General features: G+C 47.5%; 1 protein-coding gene across 15 annotated transcripts in view; it reads right to left on the minus strand.

The window, feature by feature from the left end:
* The window catches only part of ASCC2 (activating signal cointegrator 1 complex subunit 2), a 50,011-nt gene that overhangs the window by 24,193 nt on the left and 5,863 nt on the right, over positions 1-19,955 (minus strand). For 6 of the 15 annotated variants that reach the window (XM_054470265.2, XM_054470254.2, XM_054470251.2 and 3 more), the window contains 7 exons: positions 19,818-19,915; positions 13,232-13,390; positions 12,697-12,867; positions 9,678-9,807; positions 3,428-3,495; positions 2,071-2,181; positions 845-957 (listed from right to left, as the gene is read on the minus strand). In XM_054470265.2, coding sequence (XP_054326240.1) covers positions 845-957; positions 2,071-2,181; positions 3,428-3,495; positions 9,678-9,807; positions 12,697-12,867; positions 13,232-13,390; positions 19,818-19,898 — 833 coding nt within the window. In that variant the 5' untranslated portion in view covers positions 19,899-19,915. The remainder of the gene's footprint in view (positions 1-844; positions 958-2,070; positions 2,182-3,427; positions 3,496-9,677; positions 9,808-12,696; positions 12,868-13,231; positions 13,391-19,817; positions 19,916-19,955) is intronic. The other 9 variants (XM_054470273.2, XM_054470269.2, XM_054470271.2 and 6 more) reach the window with 4 other exon arrangements.

The following is a 19,955-nucleotide window of genomic DNA, read 5'->3' on the forward strand; positions in this document are numbered from 1 at the left end:
TTCACTCCCCGGCTCTCTCTCTGGGCCTCTGCATGCTTCACTTCACCTGCCTAGGATGCCCTTCCTGCTATGGGAACTTTTCTTTGTCTGGAAGATACCTGTTCCTTCAAGACATCCTTCAAGGGTGATCTCCCAGCTCCACGTTGGAGCACTCCTGTTGTTTCCTAATGTGTGTTCCCCGCAGGCTACTCTATTGAACTGAAACTATTCTTGGTTGTGCGTTTTTTTTTTTGAGATGGAGTCTTGCTCTGTCGCCCAGGGTGGAGTGCAGTGGCACAATCTCAGCTCACTGCAACCTCCGCCGCCCAGGTTCAAGTGATTCTCCTGTTTCAGCCTCCTCAGTAGCTGGGACTACAGGTGCATGCTGCCATGCCCAGCTAATTTTTGTATTTTTAGTAGAGACGGGGTGTCACCATATTGGTCAGGCTGGTCTTGAACTCCTAACCTCAGGTGATCCACCCGCCTCGGCTTCCCAAAGTGCTGGGATAACAGGCATGAGCCAATGCGCCCGGCCCATTGTGTGTGTGTGTGTGTGTGTGTGTGTGTGTGTGTGTATTTTTTTCCCCTACCCTGTGTGTGTGTGTGTGTGTGTGTGTGTGTGTGTGTGTGTGTATTTTTTTTCCCCTACCCTATCCTGGTCTTGGCCAAAAATGGGAGTGCTTCTAAAATGCAGGCTCCACACAAGCAGGAGGCTTATCTGTTATTTTCACTGCTGCATCTCCAGGCTGGAAGAGGGACTGGCACATTCTAAGCACCCAGTAAATATTTGTTAAATGAGTAAATATTTGTTACATTAGTACATAAGCCAGTACCTCTATTTCAACAGCCAGAACTACCGCCATACCTGTAACAAAAGTCGTGCTTCTGGAAGGTCTGGCAAGCCAAAGGGAAGATATCCAGAAAGGCCCAAAGTGTGGTGCAGGTATCACAAAGGTAGAGAACAATGTCCTTTAATTCCTGTTGCCAAAAGAATACACTGCATTATTCTCCTCTACCCACACATACAGATCTGCAGAGCGCCTGAGACAACATTAAAACAGTCAGGGTCCCAAACAGGCAGGATGTTACATGGGAGGAAAAGAACACTGGAGGTCCCAGGCAAAGCCTGCCTGGTCCATCTTCAGGAGCACGATCTGGGTGAGTCACCTAACCTCTCTAAGCCTCAGGTCATTGCTCCAATGGCCTTACACCCAATCACCACTAGGGTTACTTCCAGTCCTAAGATAATACAGTTCCCTCTTCTAAGCTAAAGGAAAACCAACTCTTGAATCTGAAGACATCACGCAAAGAAGGAACACCGAGGCAGGACAAGAATATTAAGTCCATAGGTTTTTCACATCTTGAAGAGGGTATACAAAACACTTTCTTCTAAGTTTCTTACACACTTTCCTGGTTCTCATGACAACTCTGAAAAGTAGGCTGGGAAGCTGTTGAGGACCTTTATTTTACAGAAAAGGAAACCGAGGTTCCGAGAGGTAAAATGATTTGCTCCCACAGCACCTGCCACGTGCCCTTCTGAAATGAGATCACCATCTCCAGGAGGACAGCTCATAGCTGCCTTGTTCCTGTTCTATCTCCAGGGCTAGGGCAGCACCTGACACATGTCGAGGCTTCCTGAATGTTTGCCTTCTATCTGTCACCCTTGTCAACTCTAAATTCCATAAGCGCAGGGGCCAGTCTGCTTTTGTTTACTGCTTTACCTCCAGGCATAGCACAGGGTCTGGCACATGCTCGGGACTCCTCAATATAAGTCCACTGAATGCATGGCTCAATGAGTAATGCACAAATGAACACGTCAAACTGAAATAAATGAGGACTCTGAATTCTTATTCCCCGGTTCTTTCCACTACTGAATAAATGAAGCTCCCAGAGAGAAATCTAAGGCAGCTGAAAATGCTCTAAACCTGTGTGATGGGACATAATAGTTGCTCACTGTGCTGGGGGAAGGGGCCCTGGGCAGGGAAGAGGCCACTGGGTCCTCTACTGGGGCAATCTTCCCAGCCTCTGGGTAGCTAGGCCCTGGTTGGAGGGACCCAGCAGGAAAGAGACTGGGCTGAAGGGCAACCTTACCAGGAGAGGCATGTCACTGGGCGTCAATCGGCCCCTCTCCTCGAGCTTCTGGGGTGTGGTACTGGCTCCGTCCCCTTGCAAACCACAGTGCTGGAGGATATTGCTGAAGACCTGTGAAAGACAACAACGGGCTCTCTCACATCATACTGAACCAGGGCTAGGACCCCTGGCAGCAGCCAGGGTCAGGTGATCTGAAAACTGCCTTGGAGTTTCCAGAATATTTACCCATGTTTCCAAGATATAAGCTGAGACAATTAACTTCTCCAAGAGTGAGGTCAGAGTAAAAACTATGTAAGACGGGGATGATGGGAGCATCCTTCTTAAAGGAGGGTGAAGAGGATTAAAAAGACAACCTGGGGCCAGGTGTGGTGGCTCACTCCTGTAATCCCCAAACTTTGGGAGGCCAAGGATAGGGGATCATTTGAGGCTGGAAGTTCAAGACCAGCCTGGGCAACATGGTGAGACCCCCATCTCTACAAAAGTTTTTTTAAATTAGCTGGGCAAGATGGTGTGTACCTGTAATCCCAGCTGCTTGAGAGGCTGAGGTGGGAGGATCAACTGAGCCCAGGAGTTCAAGGCTGCAGTGATCTATGATTGTGCCACTGCACTCTAGCCTCGGTGACAGAGCAAGACCCTGTCTTAAAAAAAAAAAAAAAAGAAAATCCTCCCAGAATCCTGTAGATATTATCTGACCGTATAGGCCAGGCAAGTATGATAATGAACATTTAAGATATACTTTGGCAATGTATAACAAATCTTTAGAACCCCTGTAGATGGCTATTTATGGAAACTACATTGAAAATAAGACAAATCAACAGTGAGAGGAAAACAGTCCATCGTAGGCACTGAACTGACTGTGCCATTTTAAGGAGGCTAGCATGTAAGGATTCCAAAACTTACTGTGAACAGTGGATATCTCTTGGTGGTGGGATTATGAGGGAATGATAATGTTCCTCTTTTATTTTTTATTTTCCGAATTTTCTACAATGAACATTATTTCATGAAATAATTTTGTAAAACTTTAAAGCTACTTTTTGAGAAATACTGGTCTCTTAGAGGGATATCCTTAGAGGCATACGGCTGTTGGCAAGCAACAAAAATTGCAAGCCAAACTCTGTCTGTATGAGTGCCAGCCAGCCAGCCCTTAGGCTTAAGTCTTGTTCAAAAGGGAAAAGGGCGAATTTAAAGAGGTGTAGTCAGGGGCAAGAGAAAGAGACTGTCTGGGGGAGATGCGGGAGTCAGGGAATAAACATTTCCTCAGCTCCTCCAGGAAAGTCAGGAAACACCATTGAGTTGGGGAGGTGGCCTATCCTCCCTCCAAGCTCAACGTCCCCTGCTCAGGGCCAAGAGCCGGTACCTGAAGGATGGTAGGCAGGGTTTCATCCAGGTCACTGTAGTAACTTGGCTGCTGTGTAAAGATGTTTCCTAAAAAGAGAAGAGAAAGGTTGGAATTGAGAAAAGGTGGGGGCTCAGGGGAGTGAAGAGGACGCATTACAAATGGTTGCCAGCAGGTCTGTGACCTCTCTCCCTTTTCCTAATCCTATCTGCAGCTAGGACCTAGGACGAGTCCTGGGCCCCAGGCCCTGCTGGCACTGAGCTTTGGCCCAGCCTAGAAGCTTCCCCAGGGTGGGGGAGGGACCTTGCTCAGTATGATTTAACCTTTCAAGTACCTCTGCCTAGTGAATTACATAAAAGACCCGCCCTGGTCAAACCAGCTCACACTGATGTCCCCAAGGAGTGATCACACTTGGGTACCCTGCCTCCTATGACAGCTTTGGCTCTGCAAGTTGGAGTTAGTCATCCAGGAAAATTAGCAGATAGGATCTCTTTGCTCAAGAAACATGGATACAATAATCCAGGACTCTCCAATAATATGAGGAGATTCCAGGGAGATATTTCTCTGGAAATTTCATACCTTTCACTTTTAGATATGCTAACCATACTAATCCATCCTACTCCAAGGTGAGAGGCCTGAGAAGGACTTGGAGATAGATTTACCACACACTTGCAGTTGTTCCTATAAGATGAAGCTTGTCTCCGAGTGTTTACTATTCTCCAAGTGCTGCCGCTGTGAGTGCGTAGGTTCGAGCATATGGTAACTGGAACAGAAACCAAGTGTTCCGGCTGCCCAAATGGCGAGAGAGGGAGAGAGGGAGGGAGGGAGGGAAGATCACAGCTACCTTGGGGACGTGACAATGTGAAATGCCAATGCCCTTAAGAGGCCAGGGTTCTCGGCCCCCTATAATCCCAGCATCTAAGGCTGGCTGATGGTCAGGATGTTCTGAATTCTAGGTGTTCTCTGCCTTTGGGCAGGTCTGACCTTGGTTTCCTTATTGATGACCCTGTAGCCCTTGCTGGACCCTGGAGGATTTAAAAAATGAATGAGTTCAAAAACCAGATGGGGCTGGGTGAGTAAGTAAGTCACTAGGTGGCTGGACTTTCTGTAAGCACTTTCCTGGATGCCACTGCATTTCTTGATTCCAGAAAGCTGAGTTTTACCAGTCCGGACTTGCTCAGCACCTCCCACCTCCAGATGGGTGCTGATCCCATAACCTGTGAAGGTGTGCCCAGACCATCTGCACCCACCTCCTACTCCTGACAGGCAAGGAACGACAGAGCTATCTCCCCACTAAACTCTGTTCTTCCTAAAAAACCCTCAAGCTTAAGTCCAAACTCCTGACCGTGGCACAAAAGGCCCTGTGAGATCTGGCCTCTGCTGGTATCCCAGGCCACCCTTTCCCCCTTCCCTACACTACACTCCTCCCTCACACCATTCTCAACCTCAGAAAACCATCCCTGTCCCCGCCTTCTGTTTGGAGTGCCTTCCTAGAGCTAACTCCACCATAAGGCAGGTGTCACCTCCTCCACACAGTGCCTCCTGACCCAGGCATTAGGAGAGGTCTCCTCTCACAACCCCCAGGGCCATACCATGTTCTCCAAAGCATCCCAACCACCTTGCACTGGGGAGGCACCCTCTCATGATCCTTCCAGTGCTGCAGCCTGAGTAAAGCGAGGTTTTACATGCATCAGTATAGATCAAATTTCATACTCTATTCTTGGGGTCTTCTAAGTCCCTTTCCTCACCTTCATCTGATTCTAATGACAATGACGATCTAACTTTTGATCTCCTAAATAAATAATAAAAATGTAAGGAATAGCAATGGCATCCTTTGAAATGTCCCTTCTCAGATGAAAGCAGTTCAGAAACCCAGGGTGAATGGAGATACTGCCAAGTAGATCACTGCAGTCCACAATTGGGCCAAAGCCCAAGTCATTCCTGGTTTGCAAAGCAGTGCCAAGAGTCTAACTGAAAGGGCTTGCTTTCAAAATTATACTTGTTGATGCACAATACCAGCCTTGAAAGTTAAAAAAAAAAAGTGGGGGGGGATAGGGATAGGTACTCAGGAGGCCAAGGTGGGAGGATCGCTTGGAAAAAAAAAAAAAAAAAAAAAAGGCAAGGTAAGGAACTGGGCTTCTGCTCACAGAACACTCAACCAGTCCCCTTTCTCCCACGTTCTTTCACTTGTCAATCCTCTTACAAGTGATCACTTTGCCTGATTTTCCGCGGTATAGAAATTGGAGGCTGCCCCTTCTTGTGCCTTCTGCTCAAAGGTTAAAAAGAGAGCTGCTGCATATGTGTGTGTGAAACAGACAGACAGAAACTGCAGGCCCCTTCTCTGCATCACTCCCTGCCTCCAAACACACACACACACACACACACACACAGAGTGAAGGGGCTCCTGAGGCCTGGTCCTGACTTCTTTTGTGCTGACTCCCCTCTAGGAGCCAAAGAAGGGGCTCTTCTTAATAAGCCAGTTTAGGGTTCTCAACCTCAAGGTCTGAGAACTCTTAAAAACACCTCAGAATCTATGAGGGAGGACATTTTTCTGGACAGAAGTTTTCATCTGATTCTCAAAGGAGTCAGTGATCTGGATGATTAGGAGCCCAGGCTGTAAGTGAGTAGGCTTTCTCACTCTCCCATCACCACGCAGTCCCCTCTGGATACCTGCAGCCATCTTACACCCAATAGGTCCCATGCCGAACCTCGCCTCTACCCAAAGCTCCCTCTCCCACCTCCCAAAGGGCCTTTTTCCTGCAACCAACATCTGTTCCAGCTGACCTCACCAAGCCCTGCTTAAATCTGCTTCCTGGATTTCCTTTTCTTCCCCAGCAGCCCAGCCAGGCTCTCACCTTCAAACCCACACAGATCCACCCACCTCCTACAAGGCCTCCTGTCTCCACCCTCCCCACCTGCATGTGGCCAGATGAGTCTTGTTACCAGATGGCTCCTTGCCCTGCTCCAAGCTCCTGGAGGCTCCACGGTCTCATTACAGTAAGAGCTCATGCTTACCAATGGCTGTGACATGCCAGGCACGGTGCTGAGCACTCTACTCATGCTATCTCAACAACCCAATTTGGTTTTTTTTTTTTTTTTGAGACAGAGTTTCGCTCTTGTTGCCCAGGCTGGAGTGCAATGGCACAATCTCGGCTCACTGCAACCTCCGCCTCCCAGGTTCAAGTGATTCTCCTGCCTCAGCCTCCCGAGTAGTTGGGATTACAGGCGCTTGCCACCATGCCTGGCTAATTTTTTGTATTTTTAGTAGAGATGGAGTTTCGCCATATTGGCCAGGCTGGTCTCAAACTCCTGACCTCAGGTGATCCACCCACCTCGGCCTCCCAAAATGCTAGGATTACAGGAGTGAGCCACCACACCCGGCCTCAACAACCCAATGTAATCCCTGCACCCATCCTATGGGTAGGTATATTATTAGTCTTCCCATTCTGCAGATGAAAAAACTGGGGCTTAGAGTAGTTAATTGACTTGATTAAGGGGACACAGCCAGGAACAGAGCTGTGGTGTGAATTAGGCAGTTCAATTTCAGAGCCTGTCTTCTTAGCCACCAAGCAATACCACTCCCCAAGTGCTAAAGCCTGGCATGAAGCCCTTCCCAATCCGGCTCCAAGGCTCCAACTCCCCCTCCCCCATCTCCTGCTGCTGCCCTCCCGGAATGCTCCACTCTCTAAGCAAACTGGCCTAAGAATTGTTTCTCTAACTGTGCCTTCTGGTGCTCACTCGCTCCATCCTCTCAATATGTGGTAAAATTACTAGGAGTCTTTCTTAGTCAGGGTCTAAGAGACAGGGTCTCACTTTGTCACCCAGGCTGGAGTGCAGTGGTGTGATCATAGTTCACTACAGCCTCAACATCCTAGGCTCAAGGCATCCTCCTGAATCAGCCTCCAGAGTAGCTGAGACTACAGGGGCATGCCACCACGCCTGATTAATTTTTAATTTTTTGTAGAGACAGGGTGTCGCTGTGTTTCCCAGGCTGGAAAAAAAAAGATTAACTGATGATCAGGAAATAATTAGATATGAATGAGAAACCAGAGATTATTCCAATGAAAATGTTGGATGCAAAATTTCTTTTTTTCTTTTTTTTTTGAGACAGAGTCTCGCACTGTCACCCAGGCTGGAGTGCAATAGCACCATCTTGGCTCACTGCAACCTCTGCCTCCTGAGTTAACATGATTCTCCTGCCTCAGCCTTCTGAGTAGCTGGGATTACAGGTGCACACCACCACACCCAGCTAATCTTTTGTATTTTTAGTAGAGATGGGATTTCACTATGTTGGCCAGATTGGTCACGAACTCCTGACCTCGTGATTTGCCTGCCTTGGCCTCCCAAAGTGCTGGGGTTACAGGCGCGAGCCACCTCACCTGGCTGCAAAATTTCATATACATTATGATCGAGTATGGTTTAAGAAAAATACAGAGAAAAGACTAGAAGGAAAAAACAACCAAATGGTTGTTTCTTATAGAAATCTGGTAACTGCTTTCCTGCTTCACTATACTTTATACCCTTTCAAAATTTCTTAAATTAACACGTATTATCTTTACCATTAAGAAAAAAAAAGGCTGGGCGCAGTGGCTCACGCCTGTAATCCCAACAGTTTGGGAGGCCGAGGCGGGCAGATCACCTGAGGTCGGGAGTTCGAGACCAGCCTGATCAACATGGAGAAACCCCATCTCTACTAAAAATACCCATAATCCCAGCTACTTCGGAGGCTAAAGCAGGAGAATCACTTGAACCTGGGAGGCGGAGGTTGCGGTGAACCGAGATTGCACTATTGCACTCTAGCCTGGGCAACAAGAGTGAAACTCCGTCTCAATAAACAAAAAAAAAAAAAAAAAAAAGGAAGGAAAGAATAAAGGAAAGTGACCATTATAAGGGATAACTCAGTTTTGTAACTAGGTATTTAGAAGACCGTGTCCTACAGTCTTCAGGTGAGGACAGCTGGCAAGGGCGTCCAGGGTGAACACCTCTCTGTGCCAGGCCCAACTCCATGAGCTACAATTCAAAGAGGAATTCACTGGGGCGCTCCCACTGTAATATCCCACAGTGCTTCTGTTTCTCTTTTTTTCTTATGTGTGTGTGTGTGTGTGTGTGTGTTTGTGTGTGTGCGTGTGTGTAAAGAGGAACCTCTAAAAAAACTGCTTGTTTTTGATCAAACCTTCTAGCCCTCTGCCTGCTAATGGGATCCAACGGCTAATGTCCGTTCCTTTTGCAACCCAGAAGAGCCCTCTCTGAACTCTGTCCCTACCTGCTCTCAGCAACAATGCAAATTATCACATTTTTGACACAGTGCCATCAACCCTGAAGCAGGGAGTTGCAGAGCAAGAGCTTGAGAGTCAGGTCTACGTTTACACACGTCCCGGCTGGGCCACTTATTAGTCATATCCTCTCAGGCAAGTCCCCTACATTTTAACCTCAGTTTCCTTATCTGTAAGTGGGGATGATGACAGCACTTATCTCACAGGGCTGCTGTGAGGATCCAATTGACATAACATATGTGGAGTGCTTGGCAGAATGCCGGGTCCCCGGAACACTCTCCAATAAAGGTTAGCTTAGTTATCACTGCTGTTCTTACATTCATTGCCAAAGGAAACTTCCCCATTCCTATGTCTGACGCATGGCCAGTTGCATAATACTAATACACTCCCAAGGCAGAATGGTGGCTTACACTGTAATCTCAGCTGTTCAGGAGGCTAAAGCAGGAGGATCACTTGAGGCCAGGAGTTCAAGACCAGCTGGAACAACATAGTGAGACCCCATCTACTAAAAAAATTTTTTTTTAATTCGCCAGGCATGGTGGTGTGCACCTGTGGTCCCAGGTACCTGGGAGGCTGAGTTGGGGGGATAGCTTGAGTCCAGGAATGTGAAGCTGCAGTGAGATATGATTGCGCCACTGCACTCTTGCCTGAGTGACAGAGCAAGGCTTTGTCTCTTTTTTTTTTTGAGATGGAGTCTTGCTCCATCTCAAACACTGCAACTTCTGCCTCCCAGGTTCAAGTGATTCTCCTGAAAAAAAAAAAACTTCCAGATCCCTGAGGAACTGTCTCGTACACAGTTTTGTTTCCACCTCCCTAGGTAGTGTCACTACCTAGTCATTTTGAGGTGACACTCATATATCTGTTAAGCAATTTCCCAAGACTCCCTGCCCCTATCGCCCTGAGTCCCGGGGCACTGTCAAAGCGCTGGCCTTTGCAACCTTTAGTTTGGCATGTGGGGGCCATCTTCGTGCATCCTCCCAGTCCTGCATCCTACACACCTATCATCTTCTGGAGCAGTGGTGAGTTGCCTTTTCCAAAGAGCACACAGAGGTCCAGGATCTTTGGAATGTCAAAGAGGAAGTTATTGTAGAGGATTTCTCCAAACGCAGAAGGGGAAATGAAGTGATCCTAAGGAAAAATGCAGAGAGAAAGGATAGAGATTTTCTGAACACTCCTACATTATAAATAGCAAACTCATGAGAAACAATCTTTGGGTCCATCAAATGGGGACTGGCTAATGATGCCTTATGCATAGACCTGGAGCAATGGCCACTCTCCCCCAGCCTTTTTTTTTTTTTTAATGTTAATCTATCTATGTTTTCGTGTCTCTAGACTAAACATCCCCGTGACTTTTAGAACTGGCTGTATTATCATGTCTTTTTTTTTTGAGACAGGGTTTGGCTCTGTTGCCCAGGCTGATGTGTAGTGGTGTAATCGCTGCCCACTGCAACCTCTACCTTGCCAGCTCAAGCTATTCTCCCGCTTCAGTCTCTTGAGTAGCCGGGACTACAGGCACGTGCCACAACGCCTGGCTAATTTTTGTATTTTTTGTAGAGATAGGGTTTCCCTATATTGCCCAAGCTGGTCTCGAACTCCTGATCTCAAGCAATGAGCTTGCCTCGGCCTCCCAAAGTGCTGGGATTACAGGTGTAAGCCACAGTGCCCAGCCTCCCCTTTAAAAAAAAATTTTTTTTTTTAATTTTATTTTTTGAGACAGTCTTGCTCTGTTGCCCAGGCTGGAGTGCAGTAGTGCTATCTCGGCTCACTGCAACCTCCGCCTCCCAGGTTCAAGCAATTCTGCCTCAGCCTCCCAAGTAGCTGGGATTACAGGAGCTCGCCACCACACCCAGCTAATTTTTGTATTTTTAGTAGAGACAGAGTTTCGCCATGTTGGCCACGCTGGTCTCGAACTCCTGACCTCAAATGATCCACCTGCCTCAGCCTCCCAAAGTGCTGGGATTACAGGCGTGAGCCACCATACCAGGCCCATTCTCCCTTTTAATGTAAAAAGAAACAAAGCATGCTATAAAACAATCAGTTGGGAATTCGTCCTGAAATATTTGCAGATAAATTAGTATGATATCTGGGATTGCTTTAAAATACTTCAGGAAAAAAGAGAACTAAGGGGGAGAGATAAAATGAGATTGGCGGAATTTTGATAATTGTTGAAGGGTACATGGGATTCACTGTACTTTGTATATGAAAATTTTGTATTTGTGGCCAGGCACGATGGCTCGCGCCAGTAATCCCAGCACTGTGGGAGGCCAAGGCAGGCGGATCACGTGAGGTCAGGAGTTCGGGATCAGCCTGGCCAACATGGTGAAACCCCATTTCTACTAAAAATACAAAAATTAGCTGGGAGTGGTGGCACATGCCTGTAATCCCAGCTACTTGGGAGGCTGAGGTAGGAGAATGCTTGAATCCAGGAGGCGGAGGTTGCGGTGAGCAGAGATCATGCCACTGCACTCCAGCCTGGGCAACAAGAGTGAAACTCCATCTCAAAAAAAAAAAAAGAAAAGAAAATTTTGTATTTATGTATATTTGGAAATTTCCATTCTAGGTCAGGTGTGGTGGCTAGTGCCTATAATCCCAGCTACCTGGGAGGCTTAGGAGGGAGGACTGCTTGAGGCCAGGAATTCAAAACCAACCAGGGCAACATAGCAAGATCCCCTCTCTCCAAAAACATTTTTTAAATTAGCCGGGTGTGGTGGTGTCTGTAGTCCCAGCTACTTTGGAGGCTGAGGCTGGAGGATTCCTTGAGCTCAGGAGTTTGAGGCTGCAGGAAGCTATGATTGCGCCACTGCACTCCAGCTTGGGTGACAAGAGATTCTGTCTCTAAAAACAAAGAAAAAGGAAAAGAAAATGTCCATATTATAACACTTTTTAAAAAGATCCTATTTTTTAAATACACACACACACACACACACACACACACACAAAGGGAACAAATTCCCTGAAGAAATACGCATGTAACAGGCTTGGGTGTAGTGGCTCATGCCTGTAATTCCAGCACTTTGGGAGCCTGAGGTGGGAATACAACTTGAGTTTAGGAGTTCAAGACTAGCCTGAGAAACATAGCGAGACCTCGTCTCTACTAAAAATCAAATAAATTAGCCAGGCATGACGGTGCATGCCTATATCTCAGCTATTTGGGAGGCTAAGGTGGGGGGATCACTTGAGCCTGGGAGACTGAAGCTGCAATGAGCTATAATCACGCCACTGCACTCCAGCCTGGGCAACAGAGTGACACCCTGTCTCAAAAAAAAGCAAAGAAGGCCGGGCGCGGTGGCTCACGCCTGTAATCCTAGCACTTTGGGAGGCTGAGGCGGGCAGATCACGAGGTCAGGAGATCGAGACCATCCTGGCTAACACAGTGAAACCCCGTCTCTACTAAAAATACACAAAATTAGCCGGGCGTGGTGGCAGGCGCCTGTAATCCCAGCTACTCAGGAGGCTGAGGCAGGAGAATGGCGTGAACTCGGGAGGCAGAGCTTGCAGTGAGCCAAGATAGTGCCACTGCACTCCAGTGAGACTCTGTCTCAAAAAAAAAAAAGCAAAGAAAGAAAGATGCACCCAACAGTGGTTATTTTGCAGGGCAGAGATTTTGTCGGTGACATTCATATTTCCGCAATGTTTGGGTTGTTTAGAGACAGCAGTATTATTTTTAAAGTCAGGAAAAAAAAACAGTAAAGATTTTTAAAAAGAGTACACAAGTTCCTTTAAGAAGTCAGAATCAATGTTTTTTCTCTCTGACGCACAAGTCAAGGCAGTCACGCGTCAGCTGGCAAAGGGCCCTCGGCTCTCTTTGATGGAAACACTGGGTGTAACACAGACCAACCCAGTGAATTAGAGGATAAGGGAGGTGGCACAGATTTCTTCCCCAACAGTGGGAATAAAGATGGAGGAGAGACAAAGAGGAAACTCAATGCTTCCAGAGCCTTCCTTCCCAGGGGTGGAGAGCCCGGCACAGAGGTGTCGAGTGTCGGGTGATGAACTGTCATGGGATCAGTGGCTTACTTTGGATTCCTTGTGAGTGGACATGCGGAGGAAGGTGAGAAAAACACTTCGATAGAGGCGCTTCTGCATGTCAACAACCTCAGGGGCTGAGGCCACCCCCTCATCGAATTTGCGGGGGACATAGTGCAGGTAGGAGTCCAGGCACTTCTGTAGAGTCTCGTCAAAGATCACCTAAACCAGGAGACAGAGGAGAGCGAGGATTTATCCCTTAGGCTCCAGGGGCTTGTGGGTGGACTGTGCAGGGGCTCAATGCCCATCAGCCCTGCCCTATTCCAAACACTCCGACCCCAAGGGACCAAGGAGGTATGAATGAGCCGAGGGCTAAACACAAGATTCTAAAATTGACACTTTGAAAGGTATGTAAACATTAAGATTGTGATACAAGACAGAGCAATCCGAACCACAATTTGCTGTTAAGGATCCAGTGAAAGAAGTAGACAAAAAAGCACCTCCTAGGGGAAGAAAAACAACAACAGCAACCAACCAATGGCATGTCATGTGCTTTATCTTAGCGTTAATTTTGATAGAATGTTACCTGGCACCAGAATTTATCGTGAGGCAAGGCCAGGAGCCAGTCGAGGTCATTGGCTACGAAGGTGGCGCGTTCCAGGTACTCCTCCACTAGGGCGGGAATGTTGTCTTTAGGGGGCGGTTTGTATAACACAAAATACCGGTCTGCCTTCTGCTCGGGGTGCTACGGATCCAAAAACCACGTGTTAACGTGGCAGAGGTTAGTCAGCGAGGGCCCATTTGCCAACCCACAGCAATGACAACACTTGGCTGTTCCAACCGGTGACCCTCCAAGGAGCTTTTAAGCATAAAGAACCAAGTGTATCTAACAAAGAGGGCATGGTTGCATTCAGCGAACACTAGGCGGTAATTAAAATCCATGTTTTCGGAGTGGATTTAATGACACGGGGAAAGGTTAAGGGAAGAGAAAGCAGGATACAAAACTCTCTGTTTAATATAATCAGTTTCCATTTTCCTTTTTTAGTAAAAGGCAAAAGATTTATTTGTTATGAAGAAAAACCAGAGCATAGTTTTCAGTTCTCAAAAAGTATAAGTATATTCACACACTGGTATCGATTTTTTAAAAAGAAGTTGGGGAGATGACGCCCCAAAGCTAATAGTGGTTATCTCTGATGGGGGTGGGGGTTGGGGAATTATGGCTTGAATAGACTTTCCCATTAAAAAAAAAAAAGAACATATATTCATATATTACTTTTGTTTTGTTTTGTTTTTGAGACAGGTCGCACTCCCGTTGCCCAGGCTGAAGTGTAATGGCATAATCTTGGCTCACTGCAGCCTCTACCTCCTGGGCTCAGGTGATCCCCCACCTCAGCCTCCTGAGTAGCTGGGACTACAGGTGCACACCACCATGCCTGGCTAATTTTTTTTTAGTAGAGATGGGGTTTTGCCATGTTGCCCAGGATGGTCTCAAATTCCTGGGCTCAAGCCATCCGCCTGCCTTGGCCTCCCAAAGTGCTAGGATTACAGGTGTGAGCCACCTCTCCCGGCCACATATATTACTTTTTAAATTAATTTTTAATGATATAATTTGACACAAGCATCTTTTCTTTCAAAAACTTACAAGGTACAGAGAAGGTGAGCTGCCTGGGACTACACTCCCAGGCCCCATGTTCCCTGCAGAGGTAACCACTCACCATCTGGTGGGTGTTCTTGCAGACCTCTTCCAGGCATTTACATTAAATTATACCCATAAAGGCCGGGCGCAGTGGCTCATGCCTATAATCCCAGGACTTTGGGAGGCCGAGGCGGGTGGATCACGAGGTCAGGAGATCGAGACCATCTTGGCTAGCACAGTGAAACCCCGTCTCTACTAAAAATACAAAAAAATTAGCCGGGCGTGGTGGTGGGCGCCTGTAGTCCCAGCTACTCGGGAGGCTGAGACAGGAGAACGGCGTGAACCTGGGAGGCAGAGCTTGCAGTGAACTGAGATCGCGCCACTGCACCCCAGCCTGGCTGACAGAGCGAGACTCTGTCTCAAAAAAAAAAAAGTATACCCATAAAACAATTTGTTTGGGTCTGTTCTTTCCTTTTTTTTTTTTTTTTTTTTTTAATAAGTAAGTCTCAGCGTAGAATCACAAGTTCTCCCTTCCAGCCCCTACTTGCCATGAACAAACCTTACTTTGTTCACCATAAAGAGGAGATGGGCTCAGTTTTCTCCTCTGACTACATAAGGGGTGCTTTCTCTGGGGAAGTGGTAACAGGAGGATGGCCAGGCAATGTGTCAGCTCTTATCAACCACAGTCCATCCACTTCCAGGTCTGTTGATCCAGGGGATATAGAAAAATTGAGACTGACAAGAGGTCAGCCTCCTCAAGAACCATCTATGCCTTCCTAGTGCCTTAGGCGAGTTTCCAAACTGCAGAGCCTGTGGGTACCACAAGGATTCTTCAAGGCCACCTATCATGTGGGTCTGCAGGACCCCCTCTCATTTAAATCAAATTTGTATCATGGAGTTACAGGTACAAATCTGTTGAAAAAGAAATTCTGCTGGCTGAAACAAGTTCAAAACAACTGTCAGGAGCTGAAATACATCTCCTTGGTTTCCAAGCTTCCTCCCTCCTCTATCTGTGGCACTTTACCTCTTCCCTCACTTCTCACTCAGGCCAGGCTACTCATTCTCCTGACACACACACACACACACACACACAACCAGGCTACTCATTCTCCCGACACACACACACACCCCCACACCCACACACACACACACCCCCAGACTACTCATTCTCCCGACACACACACACACACACACACACCAGGCTACTCATTCTCCTGACACACACACACACACACACACACCAGGCTACTCATTCTTCTGACACACACACACACACCCCCCCCTGAGATTCTACTTTCCCTGCAATCCCACAGGGGGAAGATGGACATCTAAATCACCAAGTGAGCACAAAACAGAGGAAGTGACAGCTCAAACCTGGCAGAGGAACTGTGGAAATGCAGAAGGGAATTAACAGCACCTGGAGGATAAGGGACGGCTTCCCAGAGCAAGCGGACTTCCTCCAAGGCTCCAAGCATTTGAGGATAAGGACTTCAAATGGAAGAAACATTTTTATGGAGGCATAAACATGGGTCATAACAAAAGGGCACAGATTGCACTGGGCGGTGGGAGACAGATTTGGCGAATGCCGGAATGGTGCAAATGAAAGCTGCCACTTATCGTGGACCTGCCCTGTGCCAGCCACTAAGCAGGCACAACCCACAGCCCCTATTTTTTTAATCTACAAAAACTATTTAAAAGAGACATAGTATTCATCCCATTTTAGAGGAGGAATCAAATAGTAAGTTTCAGGAACTTTCCCAAGGTCATGGGATTAAAGAGGCAACTGAGGCAGGATTTCAGCCAAAGCTTACACTGCAGACCTATTAAATGACCTTTGGTATCTGTGTGCCATCCTGGTCTCACTGATTGTCCTTCTGACCCCAGTTCCAATCTCACCTCCTCCAGGAAGCCTCCCTGACTCCTATCCCAGCTGGATTAGGAGCTCATCTAAGCTCTCCCTCAGCACCTGCATTCTGTGCTCACCTCTCTATACCACTTGAACAGCATTAAAAGTGCTTTCAAACCAGTGGTTTGCATGGGGAAAGGGTGGGAGGAAGGCATGGATTGCAGAGAGGCACAAGAAAACTTTTAGGGGTGGTAGAAATGCTCATTGATGATGATGATAGTTTCATGCATGCATACAGATGGAAAAAACAACCAAATTGCATATTTTACATTTTAATTTTAAAAATTTTGGCTGGGTACAGTGGCTCATGCTTGTAATCCCAGCACTTTCGGAGGTCAAGTCAGGCCCATCACTTGAGGCCAGGAGTTTGAGACCAGCCTGGCCAACACTGTGAAACCCTGTCTCTTATCAAAAATACAAAACTCAGCCAGGTGTAGTGGCACGCGCCTATAGTCCCAGCTACTCGGGAGGCTGAGGCAGGAGAATTGCTTGCACCTGGGAGGCAGAGGTTGCAGTGAGCAGAGATCATGCCACTGCACCCCAGCCTGGGCAACAGGTGAGACTCCACCTCAAAAAAAAAATTCCCTTTCTTTTCATAGGTGTTGACAAATTGTATATTTTAAATATGTGCAGTTTATTGTCCTTCAACAATGCCTGAATAAAGTATAAAAGGGGAGGACTGGTCTTCCCAGCTGTCTCCCCCACTAGCCTGTAGGTATCTGGAGGCAGTCTGAGCTTTGCTCACCCAGCATTCCGAGTCTATAGAACAGCACCTGGCATTGAGCAGACTTTCTGTACAGATCTGCTGGCTGGACAAAGAAATGAATGGAGGCTGACCGGACGTGGTGGCTCACACCTGTAATCCCAGTGCTTTGGGAGGCCAAGGCGGGCGGATCACAAGGTCAGGAGTTCGAGACTAGCCTGGCCAACATGGTGAAACCCCGTCTCTACTAAAAACCCAAAAATTAGCTGGTCCCAGCTACTCAGGAGGCTGATGCAGAAGAATCACTTGAACCTGGGAGGCAGAGGTTGCAGTGAGCCGAAATCGTGCCACTGCACTCCAGCCTAGGCGACAGAGCGAGACTCTGTCTGGGGGGGAAAAAAATGGTTTTGCCATGTTGCCCGAGCTGGTCTCGAACTCCTGGGCTCAAGTGATCTACCTGCCTCAGCCTCCCAAAGTGCTAGGATTACAGGCTTGAGCTACCGGGCCTGGCCACAAGACTATTTCTTTTGGGTCTTCAAGTATGTGCTATTCGAATAGATCCTCAACCAACACTAGCTCTACCAATCACCCTGAAAAGGTGGTGTGGTAACTACCCTTTGGCTAGAGATCATGCCCCAAGCCAAGACTAAAGGCACAAATACAGGGTGGACACATATCTTAGTACAGTCTTTCAGGAGCTTCCTGTGGCCTTCAGAGTAACACTCTTCAGTCTGCCAACAAGACCCCTCCTCGATCAGGCAGCTGTCTCCCTCAGCTCATCTGCCTTCCCACCCTACCCCCAATTTAGTGCTGCTGTTGTTGTCCCTGCTGTCATCACCATTGTAATAACAATTTATTGAGTGCTTGCTATGTTCCAGGCAGTGCTCATTCACAGGCATCTCATTTAATCCCCACAACCACCCTGCAAAGCTGGTCCTATTATTGTTTTCGGATTTGAGGCTTAGAGAGGTTCAATAACTTGCCCAAAGACACAAAGACAAATATCCAAATATGTGTGAAATGAACACAAAGCCTGTACTTGCTAAGTCTGTTATACTGTTGCCACCTCAAGTGACTTGTGGTTAGTGTAACAGTCAGGCTCTCTCAAGACTCCAGGACTGCATACTAAGGTCGTCCTACCAGGTCCAGCCTTCTCCTGCTGCTCTGCCCAGCTAGTGTTAAGTCGCCCTTCAACACCCAGTTCAGAAGCCCTTTCCTTCAGGAAGCCCTCCTGGGCTGCACGTGCCCTCCCACCAGGCCAAAGGCCTCCCTGCCCTTACACACCCCACTGGTCTGGATCAGCGGCCCTGGCTCTGCACTCATGGAGCAGCCTAGACTTCCTTCTGTCACAACCCTGATGACACTAGAGAAGCTACTGGTCTGTCTTTCTCTTAGGTCGTGGGCTCTTCAAGGGCAGAGACCATGTCTTTTCTCTTTATAGCTCCAGCACCTGGCACATGGCCTGGCTGCAGTCCCTGACTCATGTACCAAATGTTTTCTGAGAGCCTCTTGTGCGCCTGGCACTGGAAATCAGGAGTAAAGGGCAAGGACCAGGCCGCCGCTCTCACAGTGCCGGCAGTCTAACAACCCACATGTTCATTCGGTATGGGGGGAGGACTGAGATGGAAAATCATACTTGACCACCCAAGCAGCCAGTCTCCATCAGTGTTTCCAACAGAACTTTCTGCAATAATAGAACTGTTCTATATCTGTGCTGGCACTCACCACATGGGGCTATTTTAATTTAAAAGTGTTACAATTAAATTAAAAATCTAGTTCCTCAGTCCACACTCAGTATTCACATTACAAGTGCTTAATAGCTACATGTGGTGAATGACCACCTATTGGGTGGCTATCGTACCGAAAAGAACACTTCCAGATTTTCTGATAAATATCTCCCACACATAAAAAGGTTATAAAAAGAAAATGAGAGGCTTTATAGCAGAAAGATTTTAAGGATATGTGTCCTAGGGTCTGCCTGGCTAGGTTCCCATCCTGGCTCCCCTAATTTCCTAATTCTGTGACTCTGCACTTCCAGTTTCCTCATCTGTAAAATGGGGACAATCAAAATGTCTGTTTGTAGGGCTGTGATGTGGACTGAATGAAATAATCCGGGTGAAGTGTTTACAATGGTCTGGCACAGGGCAAGTACTGTATAAATGTCAGTTACTATTATTAGAGAGTGTTTAAGAAGCAATAAGAAGCCATCTAGAAGGCAGGAAATAAAGCACCAAGTTCCTGTTTCCCACGACTTTACTCAAACCCCTAGAAAACACTTCCTCGCACCTTGTTCAAGTGAGCTCAAATTCTTGGGAAAACAACAAGTGGGTATAGGAACTCCAGGGCTGCATCTATCTCCTTCAGCAGCCTGGCACCTCTCCATGGCTTTAATCTCTCTCTGCAGCTGGTAATTGACATGTTCATAGCCTCCTTATTTTTCAGTCCCACTAGCCCTGCCGGGGTGTTTGTATGTGGTGCTTCCTATCTCTGTTGAGATAAAAGACGGCCCAACCTCTGAAATCAGCGTTCCCACCAAAATACGGATAGCAGCTTAGATAGCTCTGAAAATGCTACCTGAAACCTGAACACCCTCCACAGGGTCAAATCCCCAAACCCAGCTTTGGGCTGGATCCACTTCTAGCCCGATCCAGGCTGAATCAGAACTGCCATCGGACTGATTTGAAATTAAATGCTTTGGGGGGAAGGTGCAGGGTGGTGACATGGAAAGTCCTATGCAAATTCAAGCTGCTGCTCGGAAGGAAATACCTACTCTGGGCCTGGAAGAGACTAGTAGTGTCTCAGCTACTGAATCACCGACCATGGCCCTCGGGTCATTCTTGGAACAGATAAAGAAGGAATTTACTTTTTGCTTCTGAAATTGCAAGACTGACAATATCAGGCTGAATGGCCTTAAGGGACCGGCTCACCAGCGCTGGTGAAGTCCTCAGCTTTCCTGTCTTCGGGTCCTTGTGGGTGATCTGGAGTTGGTCCAGGGGCAGAGCTGGCATTGTGCTGCGTGACCCTCCTGAAAGGAATATGGATGGGAAGAAGAGAGCAGACACACA

Source organism: Pongo pygmaeus, chromosome 23, assembly GCF_028885625.2.
Source record: "Pongo pygmaeus isolate AG05252 chromosome 23, NHGRI_mPonPyg2-v2.0_pri, whole genome shotgun sequence".
In the NCBI taxonomy this organism is placed as follows: domain Eukaryota; kingdom Metazoa; phylum Chordata; class Mammalia; order Primates; family Hominidae; genus Pongo; species Pongo pygmaeus.